General features: G+C 33.4%; 1 protein-coding gene across 1 annotated transcript in view; it reads right to left on the bottom strand.

Moving 5' to 3' along the window:
• The window catches only part of VPS50 (VPS50 subunit of EARP/GARPII complex), a 140,228-nt gene that overhangs the window by 96,896 nt on the left and 24,302 nt on the right, over positions 1-19,030 (bottom strand). Inside the window, exons 5-12 of the mRNA XM_022586009.2 lie at positions 18,064-18,117; positions 17,185-17,255; positions 16,297-16,414; positions 16,178-16,213; positions 14,939-15,021; positions 3,480-3,522; positions 2,000-2,098; positions 215-355 (exon numbers count right to left, since the gene is read on the bottom strand). Of these exons, the coding sequence (XP_022441717.1) occupies positions 215-355; positions 2,000-2,098; positions 3,480-3,522; positions 14,939-15,021; positions 16,178-16,213; positions 16,297-16,414; positions 17,185-17,255; positions 18,064-18,117 (645 nt within the window). The remainder of the gene's footprint in view (positions 1-214; positions 356-1,999; positions 2,099-3,479; positions 3,523-14,938; positions 15,022-16,177; positions 16,214-16,296; positions 16,415-17,184; positions 17,256-18,063; positions 18,118-19,030) is intronic.

The raw sequence follows: 19,030 nt of genomic DNA, 5'->3' as shown, positions 1-19,030 counted from the left end.
GTCCATTTAGAAGCAACCGCACTCCACAGATCTGTACCATCTCATCAACCTTTACTCTTTATGTGACTGAATCTTCCAGTTTCTCTATGAGGAAAAGAATAATATGGGAGAAAAACTGTTTGCAAACATATCTTCAAATAGTAGGCTCTAAAATAAATGAAATATAAACTTAAAAACTAAAATAGATATGAACAATAATTAAGTTATGACATACCGTACAGAGATCCTTATATTGCAGCTTTTGGAATTTTGTATCTGTGTTTCCTGCACATAGTTCCACATAACCAAGAACAACTTGAAACACAGTATTATGAATGGCTTGGGTGAAGTGCATATGAAGTTGATCCATTGCTGTCTATGGAAAGAAAAAACATACAACATAATCTCATATTATTAAAATAAATTTCAACAGATTTTAAAAACACAGGAAAAAAATCTTTACCAATTTTAGCTACAGCACGAATAACTATTATACACAGAATTATAAGTGTTGATTATTTGCAAATAAGCCTGCAAATAACCAGAACATCATACCACTAAAGATAAACCTGAATTATGAACACTGCTCTGTTGCTCTGTATTTATCACTGGTACCCATCCTACCTTTTCCCAAACATGTCATGCATAATCACACCTTTGGATGCCTTCTGCCATCATTCCTTTACATTGTTCAGGATACTCAATGGTCATCTTCTCCGAGAAGCCTTTCCTGACTATCCTATATAAATCAGTACTTTGCATCACTCTATCCACTTACACTAATTTATTTCTTTAATGTTTGTCTCCCTCGCTAGAAGGTAAGATACATGAGGGCCTATATCCAGGTGCCTGGAGCAATGCACATAGTAGGTACCCATAAATATTTAATGAGTAAAAGAATTCATCTAATGGGGGAAATCAGAAGTTATAGTTGTATTTTCAAAGGTCTTTAAACATGTCCCTCGAAATTACCAAATGTCTTCCTTCTAGTATTTTTCCCTAGGTATAGCTTCAGATATAAAAACTAATAAAGTACAATAAATAACCAAACTTCTTTATTCTTATTATAAAATGTAAATAGAGTTTAAATAGTTTGGTAAAGTCTTCAATTTCCTTCTAAGACAAGAGACCATTTAAGGGAAGAAAACATTTACACCTATCATGTTTGGATGTTCTCTAGAAAAATGTATAATCCTATATTTGCAGAAGATATAATTAATTTTCAAACTGTGGCCTCTACTTCAAATTTTTCAAGGAAGCCCTTGAGAAGTAAGAGTATGTAAAGCCATGCATCATGGGAGCAGTGAGGACATTCTGAGGATAATAGAATCCTTTGAAAAATCTGATAAATGCAACGGACCTGTTTTACAACAAATGTACACAATGCACAAAAGTTTACATACCACTTTGAGGGAGTCATGATGGCTCATCTAGGAACCACGAGGCTCCAAATTTAGAAGTTCTTATTCGGGACCAAGAGTTGAGGTAAAAAAGACTACAATTCTCTCCCACTGAATTATCTCATAATATACTTTTTAAAAAACCTACATAGAATGGTGAAAATATTAAACTTGAGAAACACTTCATAGTTTAAAACAGACTTCTGTAATGGTTTTTTTTGTTGTTTTTTTGCGGTACGCGGGCCTCTCACTGCTGTGGCCTCTCCCGTTGTGGAGCACAGGCTCCGGACGCGCAGGCTCAGCGGCCATGGCTCACAGGCCCAGCCACTCCGCAGCATGTGGGATCTTCCCGGACCGGGGCACGAACCCGCGTCCCCTGCATCGGCAGGCGGACTCTCAACCACTGCGCCACCAGGGAAGCCCCTGTAATGTTTTAATCACACTACACACACTCTAAGCCTATGAGATCATGTTATTATTGTTAATACAACATAAAAATTTACTTTGTTCAATGAAACTTTTTAAGCACTCTATATTAATAATAATATTCAAACTTAAGCAATCATGAAGATCAACAGATTCCTGATTAAGAAAAAAGAAAACATCCTTTCAAAACTAACCTGTGTTTTTCCAAGAAGTCGATAAGCTTGTTGAACCTTGGTATAATGGTTAATGTCAAAATTCTTGCAGATTTTGGACAGAGCAACATCCAGCTGTTCCTGTATAATTAAAAGAGGAGGCAAGAGGTGGTTAAGGAATTATATTTTCAAGGTAGTAAGAAGAAAATATTAAGTAAAACTAATTTTTCACTTTTAACTAATATCTAAACACATTTACTATTACACTGGATTTAATAGTCAAAAACAAATTTAAATAAAAATATAAATAAATTATAATTCTTATTACCAGCTATACTCAAGTTTATTGAGATGTTATTAATATATGAGTTTTTTTAAAAAAACATGCCTAGTGTCTCAAGGGACACAAAATAATTATCATAGTCTCTAAAGGAATTTTAGTTTTTAATTTTACTTAACTATGTTTCCTCCAGCATCTGCTAAAATCTTACAATTATATGAACTGAGTTTGTAGGACTACTGAAAAATAAAACAATCCTTCTGTAAATCACTGAAAAGCAATGATAATTTTCAAGAAAACTACATTGACCTTAAAAGTACATACCTCAAGGTACTGCCCTTTCATATCTAAATGTACGAACTTTGTTTATGGGTTTCTATCTCAATGATTTCAAGATAAATATTATTCTGTACTTATACAGAAAATTATAAGAATGAAAGAAACTGAGCTTTGAAAGAAAGTCCTCATTAAAATTTTCACGTGATTATTTACTTAAGGGATTTTCAAAGCAGTTCTATTTATGTTTATCAAATAAACTGTCATTCTTACAATTAGGAAATAATTGCATTTATGATCAAAAACTACTTTCACAAAAGTCATTTGAAAGTCTACCCTCAACTTTTCTAAGTACTCTCATCAGGAAAACAATAAAATAAAGTATCAGAAGAAACCAAATAATTCTTATTAAATTTATTTAAATGAACACTCTGCTTTGCAAAGATTCTGAGGAAAGAGATGAACTCTGAATAAATGTAGGAGGAAAAGGCTTTATGCTCACAATGACATAGCTTTTCCTTTCCAGTTTCTACATATTTGATGAATTGTATGAGATATTATTATGAGGTTTAGGAATTTAGGAGGGTTATCATCAGCCAATAATCATTCTTAAATAAATAAACTCACTAAACTAAAAAGGAGTAGCAGTTGATAATTAATACATGGTTAAGTATTTTGCCTATAGTTTACATGAGAACACACCTATGACTAACAGTTTAGGGATCTTGCTGGATATGGTAATATTTTCAAATACTCTTTTCAGATCCCACAATTCCTAAAGTATTATTGAGAGTACAAGTAAATTACCATTAACTTGACCATGCACAGATATTCCAAATGAAAAACACAAAGTATAGTGATGTAGAAACACTAATAACATGAAAGTCAAAACATAAGATGCATCTATGCTATTCAAAAACCTCTGAAAAGAAAAAGTCATTTAACTTAATATATAATTCTTCTTACCTCAATTTGCTCTAAAGTATCTTGCAGCTTTGAATTCAGTTCACTATTAAATAAAACAGATTTAGGTGTGTCAATCTTTAAAAGAGACAAACTGAATAATTAAATGCACAGATCAATAGTATGAGCAGTAAGTTGTGCTGCTGATCCTACAGACAGTACAAAAAGGCAAGAAAAATAAATAAAAGGAAAAGAATTAGAAAGGAAGAAACAGAAGAGTCATCACTAGCAGCAACAGGGTTGTGTGGGCAGAAAATCCTGAAGAATCTATAGATAAAACTAAGAATTTAAGAATTAAATACTGATAGCAAGTTTTAAAGATAATAAGTTTAATATAGATGAAAAGTAAAATGTCAAAAATAAAATTAATCCCTATATATTAGAAACAAAGAATTAGACAATGAAATTTTTAAAAATACAATTTCAAAAAACCAAATACCTGGGAATAAATCAAATAAAAAATATACAATACAAAGTACAGCTAAAATAAAGATGACAACTACATAGAGGTATATACCATGTAAACAGACTAAAACCTTCAATATTGTTGATATCAGTTCTCACCAAAATGATCTCTAATTCTAATCAAAATCCCAGAAGGCTTTTTAATGTAGAAACTGACAAGCCGTTTCTAAAATTTATGTGGAAACTCAAAGGGCTAAGACCAGTCAAGAATACTGTGAAGAACAATGCTGTAAGACATACACTAAAATAGGTTAAGGCTTATTATAAAGTTACAGCAATAAGATAGTGTGGTACTTATTATAAGGATAAACAGAACAACAGAACAGAATAAAAACAAAGGGTAAAAGCCTTAAGCAGATACTTGACAAAGGAGATATCCCATTGGCCATAAAACATATAAATATGCACTCCATCAGGCATTCAGGAAATGCAAATTAAAACTGCAATAAGACACTATAACAAACGACCAGAATGGCTAAAAATATTTTTAAAAAATTAAAAATGACATCAACAAATGTTGGCAAGGATGTAGAACAAAAGGAACACGCAATTCAATCCTGGAGGAAGGGAAAACTGATAGCACCTTTTGGGAAACTGTTAACACCTAAAACTCAACACACAAATACTCTATGTCCCAGAAGTCCTAGATATGTATCTTTCGTAAGTGCATACACAGTCCTTGCAGCATTATTTGTAATAGGCAAAATGAAGCAACTCAATTGTCTGTGAACAATTAAATGGGTAAAGTGAGATATATTTATGATGAAATACTATAGCAATGAAAATATACTACCTGAATCTCAAAAACATAATATTGGACAAAAAGAAGTCAGTTTGTATAAACGGACTCATACAGTATGTACATTTTAAAGTTCAAAACACGCAAAACTTCTGTCACAGAAGCCAGAACACTGGTTACCTTGGGAAAATAATGACTGGAATGGGGCATGAAGGAAGTTTCTGGGGTATTAGAAATGTTCTAGTTCTGTTTCTGTTTCTGGGAGGTAATTACACAATTATGTTCACTTTGTAAAAATATATTGAGTTATACACTTAGAATATGTGATTGAATTTGATTTTTTTCCCCTTTAATTCTCCCTAGGTCAGTTTTTTAAAACACTGATATTATTTGAATTATAATATCCCAATATTAAAAAAGATCTGTGGTATCTAACAACATAAATACTATTTTAGAGAAAACATTTTTAACGAAAGAGGTTAAGGCAAAATAAAACAGTAAGAACAAGTGGAAGATGTAGTTTAATACACCAAAATTATACAAGGTTTTTTACAACTGTCATCTGATTATAAATGTGACTCTCAAAGTCCTAGCAGCCAAAACAAATAGGGAAGCCCAGAGTACACAATTCAGTGTCCAGAATATCAAAACACACCAGTAACTCAAGAGAAAAAACAAAACAAAGAGAAAAAAAATCACTTTTGTTGGCATTAAGTGAGAGAGAAAATTTTGCCAGTCTTGATAAAGAGGATAGCAATATTTTATCTCCTAAGGAACAACACCCTTGGTAACAGCCTTACAGAATATACAATATGGATTCATGGACTCCTTGTCTTTGCTTCTTATAGAGCCTTTTAATGCAAACTGAGGAGATAACACCAAAGTGGTTTGATAGAGAGAGAGACAGGGGTCTAACTCCAGACTGGATTTGGTCAACATTCTGTTTGATTTGGCAGAAGCATCATTTTCAATAGCTTGTATGTGAAAGGCTTTAGGCAAGGCCCAACAGTCCTGCAGACCTGACCATTTCCTGCTGTCATCTGGCAGCTTCACATATATGTTACCTGCCTGGTCCCTAAAGACATCTGAGTTTGCAGTTCCTAAGTAAAGCAGAAATAAAAATCACATTAATCCACTGCTTTAAAATGTCTGATGGCTCCCGATTAAACCAAGGATAAAGCCCCAAATTAGCACGGCACATAAGACTTAAGAATTGACATGAAAAATTAACTTCCCATTCACTTTTCAGTGCTTATACAGTTGACCCTTGAACAACAGGGATTGGAACTGCACTGGTCGACTTGTAAGGGGATATTTTTCAATAGTAAATACTACAGTACTACATAATCCTCAGTTGGTTGAATCCTCAGAAGCAGAATCACAGACTCAGAGTATAATTTATAACTATATAAGTTATACATGGATTTTCGACTGAGCTGAGGGTTAGCGCCCTTCACCCCTACATTGTTCAAGGGTCAACTGTATTTTAGTCATATGGGCTATGTGCAACTCCCCAAACAAACCCCAGACTTTCACACCCTCTGTTCTTGCATATAATGTTCACAATAACTATAAAGTACATTCTCCTTTTCTCACTTGGGCCCAAATGTCCATCTATCTTCCAAATGTCATCTTTTCTCAGAAGTCTTCCTCTGCTGACTGTTCCCTTAAGTTTCACAATGCTCTGCTTACAGCACCCTGAATTATAGTAAAGAAATATCTGTGACTATCTGTCAGAGCAGACTGTGGCTTATTCCCCAGTGACGCCCCAGGACTAACTAAACGCACTGCCTGACTCAGAGCAGGTAATAAATATCTGCAGAGTCAAATTTGCACTTTAAACAAAAAATGACAAAAATTTACCATCATTCTTTCAGCCCCCATTTTCTACTTCAATTAAAAAAAAAAACTACAGAGATAAAAAAAAAAAAAGGAGAACGTTTTAGAAGAAAAAGAGTCAGACTAGACTCTGGGTCTACAGGTGCCTTAGTGAAAGAAAACGAGATAAGCAGAGTGGAAGCTGGTTCCACTCCTCTATCACACAGGGCTCAGTTCACCTAAGGCTGAAGCTAGAGACACAGATATGGAGAGGCAAGAACACGCAGAATAATAAATATCAGAACTGGTAAACATATTCTCTCAGGGAATATTGTGAGTTTGAAGAAAAAAGGAATATATATAAACTAATTCATAGGCGAGAGTAATGATTTTTCAGCTTCGCAATTGAAAAAAATGGGCTTTAGAGTTTATTTACAATGTTATTATAAATCTACATATTTTTATTGCTTCTATTATTTATGATTAAAATGATTTTATAGTCTATATATTAAGAGTTAATGCAAACATCGTAATGTAAATAGTATGCAGAAATTTTTAAATATAAAATTTATAAATCAAACATTTTGGTCTTATTAAAAATGCTCTCAAAATCTACAACTGTAGTTTGATAACAGTTTGCTACTAATTAAAGATACATATGTAAAAATGTGATTAACGAGTGGACATATTAAATGTACAGACTTTAAAGAAACCCTGAGCCATCATTTAGAAACCTGAATTCCAGTTATTTCAGTCAATTAATCAAAGTATGTAAAAAGGACCTATTCATAAACATTTGGATAAATAAAAGCTACATTACAGTCAAAAAAATTACCAGTTGTAAGATGAAAGGCTAAAAGCTATTAAAGGCTACCTGCAAGTGAATGGAATGAATCAAACAATTTTGGGGTGGCTTTTTTTTTTTGTGGTACGCGGGCCTCCCACTGTTGTGGCCTCTCCCGTTGCGGAGCACAGGCTCTGGACACGCAGGCTCAGTGGCCATGGCTCACGGGCCTAGCCGCTCCGCGGCATGTGGGATCCTCCTGGACCGGGGCACAAACCCACGTACCCTGCATCGGCAGGTGACTCTCAACCACTGCGCCACCAGGTAAGCCCCTGGGGTGGCATTTTTATAATCACTATAGAAAATATGAAAGATAACATATCCATAAATAATTAAAAGTCTTCTTTTAAATAACTGATCTGGACACACACTTGCAAAATGCATATAAATCAAAATTTTGTACAAAGTTGACTTGCTGAAAGACAAGATAGTATGAAAGTAATTAGCCTCTTAATGATCTTTCCCTGTTCTGTTATTAAGCCATGTGATTTAAGACAAGTCTCTTAATAACTCTGGGCATCAGTTTCCTATGCAAAAGTGGGCTGGATCTAAAAGGTTGCTTCTAGCTCTAAAGTTTCAAGATTCCATTATATGCTGAACACCAGTTACCCAATTACTACATCTTTATATATGGTTCAGTAGAGTGCTAAAACTTCTGAAATACACGTAAGTAAAATACACTGTTCAGAAATCCCTGACCTAACCCAGAACACTATCATTCACCACAGAGAAAGCCTAGTGTCCGTTACTAAGGACACTAAAAATGTTCACAACATCTCCAAACTTTATGAAATGTAATTCCAGAGCAGATGTCAGGCTGAGGAACCAAATCTAGCCAACCGGCTATGTTTCTAAATAAAGTTTTATTGAAACACAGCCATATGTATTTGTTTACATATCATCTAAGGCAGCTCTTGGTCTTCAAGGGCAGAGCCGAATAGTTGCAAGCAAGACCTATGGCCTACAAAGCTTAAAATATTTATTATCTGGCCCTTTAAAGACAAAGGCGCTCTGCCAACCCTGTGCTAGAGCTCAGCAGAAGACCTTTTAGTTGGTCAATTGATCAAAGTTAAAACAAGAATATTTATGTGTACTGAATATTTTAACTAAAATTGTATAAATGTACTTCATTCACCCATTTCTGATTTCGAGCCAAGGTCTTGTCTTTTCATTTGACTGGAGTTTTAAATTCTTAGTCTCATATGAGCCAAATGACTAGTAAGTTGTCTGTAATTTCAAGTTTCAGTTTCTCAAAAGTGAAGCAGGAGCTTAAAAACAAATGCAAAACAATCCAAATGTCAGATCACACTGCTACCTTATATGCCCCAATTTTTTATGAGTTGTTTCATCTACAAAAAATTCAAAAGGAAATTTATTTTTAACAATATGTTCTGTTTTTACAATGCATTCAACTTACTTTCAAAAATTGTTTATTTACTTAAACAACATAAATACAGTAACAAACACAACTGGCAGAAATAGGTTTTAGGAAAAAATACAATTAACTCTAGTAAGAATATAACTCAGATACTGGAGCAGGATAATATAACTTGGCCAAATAGCCATGAGTCCCACTACACATAACAGCTATCACACTGGTAGACAGTCTAGCATAGTTGTGGTTTAAGAACAACAAGCTCTGCAACCCAACAGATCTAAGTTTAAATCCTGGCTTTGCCACTTATTTTACAGAGCATCGACATCCTCATCTATAAAAGAGAGACAATAACAACACCTCTGAGGAATATTTTGTTAATGCTAAATAAGAAAAAGTAAGGAAAATGACAAGTACAGTGCTTGACACATAGTAAAGGCCAAAATTTTTTAAGTATTATTATACCATCATCATTATCACCATCATCAGGATTCAATATTTAAAAGCTGAAAAATAAAGCTTTAGTGAGAAAACCTTAATATAATTTAGAATTACTGTATAGTCAGTGCTGCCTTAGCTAATGGTGCCTAGCTTCTACTCCCACTCCTATAAATGTCAGTATTTCCCATTCCTGCTGGGGTTTGGGAAGTGAGCCATTCACAGCTTGAACATCTCTGATGGCTTCTGTTTATGCACTCTGTGCTGTTAACTGGCGTATTATCCCACAGTCTGCCTGTTAACTGCCTGTTATTACAAATTCCTAGAGAAATAAATTTCAAGAGTTCTTGGTATAACAAGTAACATAACATCTCATGCAGTTAAGCATTAAATAATACTCCATTCTTGTCTCATCATCTAGGAGTAAAGAGTGACACAGGACTTTTCTAGACAGGTGAAAATTTATAACTTCAAGTAGAAAAAAGATCCTAAAAATTCTAAAGGAAAGACACTATTTATGGTGGAATGAGAATGGGAGTAGCATCTGACTTTGTCCTACAAAACAGAAGACTGGAATAGACAGCTGAGCAATGCCTTCCATTTTCTAAGGAAAAAAATAATTTTTCTTTCAATTGTGTATGGACTAAATTAAGGTCATTTCAAAATCTGAACACTTACACCCATGTATCCCATATCAAAAAAAATAATTTTCAGAGAGGTAACTATAACAACACAGGACAAAGAAATACACAAAAAAGGAATATTACAAAGAAATGATAGCAGCCGAGTCATACCAAAAAGGTGAAAAACGTTCAACAGAAATAGAAAGACACTAATGGATTTTGATTTTCTTTCAGAGACAAAGGATTAATTTTCCTTTTTTATAAGTCCAATCACTCAGTTCTGCAGATAATAATATTTAAATAAACATAATATAGTAAATATGATTTCTATTAGGTTAGTTTTTTTAGAAGTAACCTGTTAGAAAACGCACAGATTTAATTATAGTTGTGAAAAGAATATAAACATTATAAACTTGACCAAGTAAAAATAAGAGTTTCACTAACAAAACTTGGAAGATGGAGAAGCAAATAGAAGGAAAATGTATACCAAACACCTATCTCTTATTGATTTTTATTATGGGGAGTAAACAGTCAGAGCATCAACAACTACCTACAGTGATAAATCAGGAAAAAGATATTCTCATGTAGTTAAATTACAGTGAAATCTATTAGGAAAAAAATTAATAAGCTGTAAAAGCAGTTTATACTAGGTAGTAGGAAAGGGAATGATGGGTGGGCAGAAAGAAAAACCTTTACCTTTTAAGACGTTTTGTTCAAGTATTATGTTTTGTGTAGGTTTCACTTTAATTTTAAATGGCACTGTGTGGGGGAGGAAGCCAGAGGAAAAGAAGTTAAGATAAAACATAAGGAATGCAGGTGGTGTCCAAATAGCATGGTATCAATAACTCAGCCCAAGCCAATCAAGCAACAGGGACTTCAGATCTACATATGGGTGTAGCTAAGCAGGCCTGGTGATCCTGCACAAACACTCACTGTTCAACACTGCTCCAGGTAAGGTTCCTGCACTCCCCCGGCCTGAGTCTAGAGAAAGAGAGCAGGCACTGCTTGCTAAGATGAAATCAAGGGCAACAGGGGAAGAATAGTCCCTAGTACTGCTGTATTTGTACCTAAAAGCTGTGCTCATTATTCTGTGATTTAAAGTTCTAAAACCTGCAATTTTCTTTCAACTGCCAAGATCGTCTTCAGAGAAAAAAATAAAACGATATTTTAAAGATTATGAGAAATTAAATCCATCTGTGTATGTTAAAATGTAGTACTCAACAAACTAGTTCAGTTGGTACACAAACTTTTCAGAGCATAATCCAGCATGCTCTCAGGTACATTCCAGTAGTTTCTTTCAAATGAAATTTCAAAAAATAAAGAAGTTCTGACTTTTAATAACTTTTCTTGAAACTAATTTAGATAAATATCAAGTGATAAAGAAATCAAATGCTTCATTCAGACGTATTTTAACATAAACACACTAATTCTTATTCCCAGTAAATCCCAACTATGTAACTCTCTGTCAATCAACTCAAGAAATGTCAAATAATGTAAAAATGGACCCTGTCAGTTATCAAAGTGAACAAAACTGGTGTTACAGTATCTTTTACTAAAGATGCTGAAACACAGCACATCTCAAGGAAGACACAAGGTATTGAAGAGCTACCAGTTTTCTTTCATTTTTCAATTAACTGGGTATACCAAATTGCTTGGTACTTCATGTATTAAACTACATAGTCATATAACCTGAGACTTACTAGGTAAACAGTCAATGCCTCTTTATGCAGAGGCAAATTTGTGAATTCTCTTTTTTTCTATTTTCAGAATCATAAGAGTCAACCCTCAGTTGTTCCATGTAATCTACTCCTAAGACCACAGAGTCTCTGCCTTCTACCAAGTACTTTATTTCCAATAAAGGAGCAATGTGACTAAGAAAGAAAAGAGGAACATACAATCTACTAAAGAAAAATTAAGAAGTGCATGAGTAGATACACTGTACATATGACTTTGCCTGCAACATAAAAACAAAAAAACACCACACAAGAATTCAGAAATGCTCAGAATCATGGAATGATTCTCTTAAAGGACATTTCTAAAAAAGAATATATTTCTCGATTCTCTAACCATCAACAGGAATAAAAATACATTTAAATGTTAAAGAAAATAAGAGTGTGAATTCAGTTGGAAATAACTATTCCTATGATTACCAGTGTGTCAAATGACTTTTCACCCTGATGCACTCAGTTCCAAGCAAAGATTGAATCTTGCCTTTGCTAAATTCCACAGATCCAGGTAAATTAAAAGAATGTTTAAAGTGTTGGTGAATTATGTCTGAACAGACCCAATGAAAGAGCTCAAGAACAGGTTCAATACTGATTGTATTCAGTAGACCAGAGGAAAAAGAGCAAAACAAAAATAAATGCATAGAATAAGAAAGGGGCATCTAATTAATAAAGACAAAAATAAAAGGAAATTAGAATAAAATTCCTTTCATTTTTGTGGACTCAATCTGTCCCACATATCAACTAATTCTATTTCTATTTCCTATATCACATTATCTACAAGAAGTGAACAAACCTACGTTCTCCCAACTAGGAGCTAACGGGTGAAATAAGAGGTGAAGGGAGAAGGGGATTGGGTCAGGCAGGATGAATGGTGGCAGGCAAAGGAAACACTGCTCTATGTGGGGGAGAAGAATTGCTGGTGGAGGGCCTATCATCACCACCAAGCATTTCCAACTAACAGCTCTGCTTTCGGAGCCACCCTGATGTTGTCACTAAATCACCAAGTTAAAAACACAACTTAACAGATTTCCGGGAAGCCTAAGATAAAATCCCACTACAATGAATTCCTTAGGACATTTTAATGTATCTGCGCATGTATTTTTACCTATTTTCAGAATATAAGACAAACTTTTCTTATTACTGCACGTATGACTCATATATGTAAACACAGCATGCTGCTTATATACCGTATTATCTAAAATAAAACAATGATTAATTTAAATCATCATTACAGATCTTTTTGATCAAAACTTTTTACCAGGTCAGATAACTCCTCCACATATCACTATAAACATAAAAATGAAAAAGTGCTTAGAAGCCACTTCACGCTAACTTGAAAAAGCCCAAATAAGGATTTCTTTCAGTTTTTTATAGTTAACTCTCACCAAGTAAGATATTTACTTTAACAAACCTAAAATAAAAATTTTAATTAATGGAAAAAATGAAGTGTCAACATGTCACCTGCACCCTCAATCTCCTGCCAACAAATTTCCAAACTCATTCTTTCCTATTATAATAGAATGGTGACTTTTTCGAAGTCAATCTCTCCAATAATCCCTACGAAGCTTTATTATTACGTTCTCTGTCTTATTTTTAACCTCTCACTGTTTCTCATTGATTTTCAAATATTCAGGTTGCTCCTTCTCAATTCCACATCTCTCCTCCATATAAAATTTCCTCATCCTACACTTACACTTCAACCAAATCTGTCCCTAACAAGGTCAACTCTGATTTCTTTGTTGCTATAAATGCTATAGATATTTTCGTCCTCATGTTGCTTGGCATCTCTGCAACAAAGACTCATCATGATACCCGTAATCTCGTATCTACAACACCTCATACCTTGGTTTAGCTAATCCCTCCTGCACCTTCTTCAGGTCCTCCTTAGTCTTGACCCCCTAAGGAAAATTAGATCCCAATGCTTCCACCGTATGCTCAACTTCCTTCTCTATAAAGCCCCATTCCACTTGGGCCTACTTCAATCCAAATCCATCTTGATAGACTAAGCACTCTAGAAAACCATGGATTATACTGATTACATTATATGTGGTTCATCACTATACAGCCAATTCCAAAACAAACCACCTAGCATATAATAAACGCTCAGTAAATACATAACTGCCTGAAGTATTTTGAGCCAATCATAAATAAGCTTTTCTCATTCTAACAGATTTACCACCACGAAATGAACTAAATGAGCGCTATGCTTCTTCAGGAGCCAGAAGGCCTTGCTAGAAATTTTCAAATATATTCAACATATTAGAGCTAATTCACTATTCGCCAACTTAATAAGTATAAATGACATAATCAAGTTTTTAATAGTGACAGTTAATCACTGTCAAAATGGATAAAATCAAAATATTACTGGTACTACCCAACTATGCACTTCTTAATCAAATAAAAAGTGGTCGCTTCAATATACATAATCCTAAAGAAAAAAAAATATCATCTCTAAGGGGGAAAATACCTAGTTATTCTATACCCAGCACAGACCTATGATGTGAGAGTATATTAAAAGAAAAAATTTAATCCAAAGCTGTATTAATGTTTTGTCCTTTCATAATCCTTTTATTTTTTCAGATACTAGCAATCAACATCTACAATATCAGTGCATCCTGCTCACTGAGTGCCAGATTCTCCATACAGGGGAGACTAAGGGACTCATTTTAGGCTAAGTATGAATTTAATTTGAAACTGGGTTTCCTTGGCAAGCTCACTATTTTCCCTAGATTTTATATTTATTTTTGATGCTTTTAGAGGAATGGCGGAAATTACACTTGAGGATTAGAGATTCCTCAAGGTACTGTCACAACTAATGCAAAACCTTCATTTTAAGCAGACCAAAATCCATTAATAAAGTTAGAACTAAGAGCAGAGGATGCAGCAGCTATTTTTACATTGTACATTTTATAAATAAACAGAAGATATAATCATTAAATACATAATCACTTAAATATTACAAAGATGACTCCTACACAAAGTGAAATCACTTTAAATTTTCCAAAAGAATTCTTATCATGATGAGCCAACAATTGAACCATCTGCATCTGAAAAGCAAACTGCAACAGAACTCTCAATATTTATAATCTGGGCATAGTTAAGGAGGAAGAATTCTCAAGAGCTGCAATGGAGACATGAACAGATGAATTTATTCTCTACTACTCCATAAAAATGAAATCAATAAGATTGGAAAAAATATGAAAAAAAGAGTTTCAATGAGGTGACAAGAAAAAGGATTAGAAAGTATCTGATCTTTCAAACCTTAAGAATTGTTATTTATAATTTTACTGTGCTGCTCATTTACAAATAAGAAGCCTAAACTAGAACATAGCACTTAATATTAATATTCAGTGTTTATTACCATTGTATGTTACACAACTCCTATATAAAAACTGACAATAAAGTCAGCTTTAAAAATTTTACATCACCTTACCTTATGCAACTATAATGTTTAAAAGTGCTGGCAGCTTTCTGACATTCCAGGCACAGCTGAATAGCTCCTGGATAGTCTTCCTCCTGAATCAACAACAGAAGTCATTAGGCTGGAAACATTTTTCTTAAAGCTTCTGAAAAAGAAAAATCTCTGTTCATACTCTATCCAAAGTTACAGCACCAGAAAATTTTAATTCCTCTCAAATAAGGATCATAATACCAACAACAGATAAATAGTGAAATATACCAAAATAGTAAAATATAACAAAGCAACTACCTCCAGGCCTAAAATGTATCCATGAAAAAAATATGCTGTTCCCTTAAAAACACAGTAATAGCCCTCTGAGACCATGACATGTAGATAAAGCCTACAAAGAAGTACAAGCTGCTTCAGAGGGAAGGAGTTCTTTAACTGTTAACATTCTTCTTTCAGTAATGTTTATAGAAAATGTTCCAAAACAGTATGCATTCTACTTGTAATCAACATTCAACAATTCTATCATAAATCCATAAATATTCTTAAACAAATAAATCTGGAAAAAAGTGAAATATTCATTAATGGCCCCAAATATTCCTAAACAGTAATTTAATGGCAAATGAATTTTTCATTTCTCAAACCCTAGTTTTAGTGGTAATAGTTTAGAAGTAATACAGTGATTATAAAGAAAATCATTAAAAAAAGTTCCTGAAGTTCATATCTAAATTCAACAAAGGCAATTCAAACCACAGGGGATGCTGAGATGATGACAAAGTACCTACCCAAAGGTGCTCGAGTATTATGGGGAAACACGTAATACATTAGGCTTTGGTGAAACTTATAACGGATGTATACAGACAATGCTAAGAAAGCATCAAACAGAAAACAGATGGCTCACTCAGAAAATCAATTAATATATGAGACACCAAACATAACTAATCTATGACATACTCCTCAAATCACTACTTTATGTTAGACACAAAAGATAATTTCATTGCTATTTGGGCACAGATATAATCAAAAGATACTGAAGTTAACACTCCCACATTGCTACAAACTGAACATTTCCCCCAATAATTTTTTCTAAATGAAGTATATCATATCAATAGAAAAAGATGCACTAGAGCAAGTTCTTTTACATGTCTAAAAATGCTCTTCATACCATATACCAATTTGAGAAAAATGCACATTTGAATTTTTTTCACAATAATTCTCTATTTAATATTATTAGGATCACCAAATTTCCAAGCCTTGTAAACTTACCTCCAGCATTTCACTTAAGCGGACATCTGTTCTTTGCTGAAAAGAACATAAATCAAAAGGTAAAATCTGTTTCAACCATAAAATTAAGCTTTAACTTTTAAAAAGTAACCTGTATATACCAATGTTTTTATAGTTCTCAGAGATTTCAGAAGTCCAATCAGCAACTGACGTTTCCTTTGATTTGCAAGAAGGCCTAAACTAGCTTGAGTAAAACCTTCCTTTGCAATATTCAAGTGTCTGTAAAAGTGAAAAATAAACAGTTAAGTTTTTCTAGTATAATAAGAACACTATCCACACAGAACAATTAGGCAATTAATGAGATAGTATCCTGAATTGCTCTTAAATTTGGGGACTGTGAGCACTATTTGACAAATTTATTCAACGGCCCAAACTAAACCAGCATTACTTGAAGCATGGTGGGTGGTCCGATACCAATCTTCAAACTGTTACTGATCTGCCACAAAAGTACAGAAATTGAGAATAAGCATTTAAAAACATGTAGAAGAAAAGTTGACAAAATAATTTTATGCTTGATGAATCTAATAATAAAAAAAATTTTTTAAACACACAGCAAAAGTTAACACAATAATTTTATGCTTGATGAATCTGATAATAGAAAAAATGAGACTATTTTATATGTGTTTGGTTGGGTCTTTTTAAATTCATTTTCCTAGTAATTTGTTTTTATTGCATTTTACAAAAACAATAGTCTGTAACAAGTTGGAAATTAAAAAAGAAAAAAAAAAAGACTGGTTCTTCACCAAAGACAGTTTGAGAAGCACGGATTTAAGCAACACAAAAACAGTAATATTTTTAATCCATAACAAGATTTAAAGACATTTCTCACAGACCTTCTTAGTGCAGTTTTTAGACCATTATATATGTTCAGTTAATGAATGGCATTCTATAAACCACAATCATCATAAAAAAAATCAATTTTCCATGACAGTTTCAGAGTTTCTCTTAAATGTTACTCAGCTTGAACAAAGTATCATCAAATGCAATACCTCCTCCCATTTGTGCAGATAACAGCAGCTAACTGAAGACCTGTCTGTAATGAGGTAACTCTTTCAAGTTCCTATGGAAAGATTAGGTGTAGGTTACTGTTTGAGGCATTTTATTTTTCTTTCTTATTGGTATGGTTCTCTAACAAAAACTTTAGTGGGCTTCAAAGAAAAGCCTGCTTGGAAAACAAAGTAGCAACAAAAATACCTGAACTTGAACATTGTTGGTATATTTTTCCACAAAATTATTTTAAATAACCACTTTCAATTGATTTTCACAATGGCATGTGACAAAATATTTAAGCAGTATTGTTTATAAGGAAATCTAGACCCAACCTCTTTAGACGGGCGTAAATAAATACTAATAATATATCCGTTTAAATGTTTCTATCCAACAGAACTTCATGAGGTAATCAAGGATATGACAAATATGATTTGTTTGCTAAGGTGCTTTGACAATGAATGTCTTCATTTGAACACTGTTAAGATATTTCAATGGATTTTGAAGTATCTTATTTTCTGATGAAAGGGCAGATTCAGCTAGACAGTTCCAATTTTATCATATTTTAAAGGCAGACTGAGCAGTCATTATTAATGATCTATGAGTTACAAAGTGCACTGAAGCAATTTTCATTGGCTCTTCAAGTTAGGAAAACCAAATAGATTACTTTAGAATCAAATATAAAAACTCTTCCACTTCTTGCAGTTTGGTAAATTCCCCAAATGAGAGAAAAAAACCATACATATACACAACCCAAATAGAGTTAATATGCTGCTATAAACTATAGACAAAAGAATAAATTAAAATATTTCAAGTTCCAAGTATAAGTCACTCAAACATTTTTAATATTTTACTATTAAAAATAACAAATGTTATCCTACCTTTACATAAGCAGGCTGTTTTTCAAGGATTAAATCTGCTACTTTTTTAGAGACCTATAAGAACATGCAATCAAACAAAGGAAATAAAAGAAAAAGCCTCATGCTTCCTATTACACTTTACATTTAAAATTTTAGCAAGAATATTCCATAGGTCTTCCTAATAACTTCTACAGCAAATACTGGCATGCATTGGCCACGTACATTTCTTTGGCTATGAAATTAGTACAAGAGGTATAGCATGTAGCACAGTACTTGGTCCTTAATAGAAACTCAATATGTGGTCATTATTATTGTTAATAACATGAGTATCTGCTTTAACTAACATGCACAAAAGTATAACCATTTTTAAGGGTACAGGATTTGCTTTAAAAAAGATAGACTTGTTAAGATAAATAAATGTTTAATCTACTGAATTTATGGAAATTCTATCTGGGAAACAGAACACCCTTTAAATCCTTTGTACCGCGTAAGAAGACAGACAGCAGTTTGGTCCACTACTTCTGAAAAACAGGAAGCGTGTTTTCTGGAGCGCTATGAAGATACCTAAGGTTTCTTGGTCAGTTCCATGAAAAACGGTAACTTATGCGAGTTAGAATTATAATGACTTTGAACATGAGGCTCTTATTTCACAATTTCAGGGGCCCCTGTAGGACTACACTACAGAGGTACCACATCCAGCATGAAGCATGGCACACCAATGGTATTTAGTGAATATCTGCTCAAGAAACACAACTGTATCCCCTTCCCCAAGCCAACTGAGAACAAAACACTACACATACATTCAAAGATTGCGTTAATTCTTTCATGTTTTCTTAATCTGCTCTGAATTTGTATAGATTTGTATAGATATGAATGTGTATAGATGTACACAGACAGAAACCCACCTAATTTTACCAAATTGGGGATTGTTATCACTTTACTTATTTATTTGGGTCATTGCTTTTTTTTGAGTTATGGGTTTTTCATT

This window comes from Delphinapterus leucas, chromosome 9, assembly GCF_059928025.1.
Source record: "Delphinapterus leucas isolate spDelLeu-1000000601 "Yukka" chromosome 9, BTC_Dleu_Yukka2, whole genome shotgun sequence".
Lineage (NCBI taxonomy): Eukaryota > Metazoa > Chordata > Mammalia > Artiodactyla > Monodontidae > Delphinapterus > Delphinapterus leucas.
Note: the sequence above shows the minus strand (reverse complement) of the source record. Positions and strands in the feature narration are given on the sequence as shown.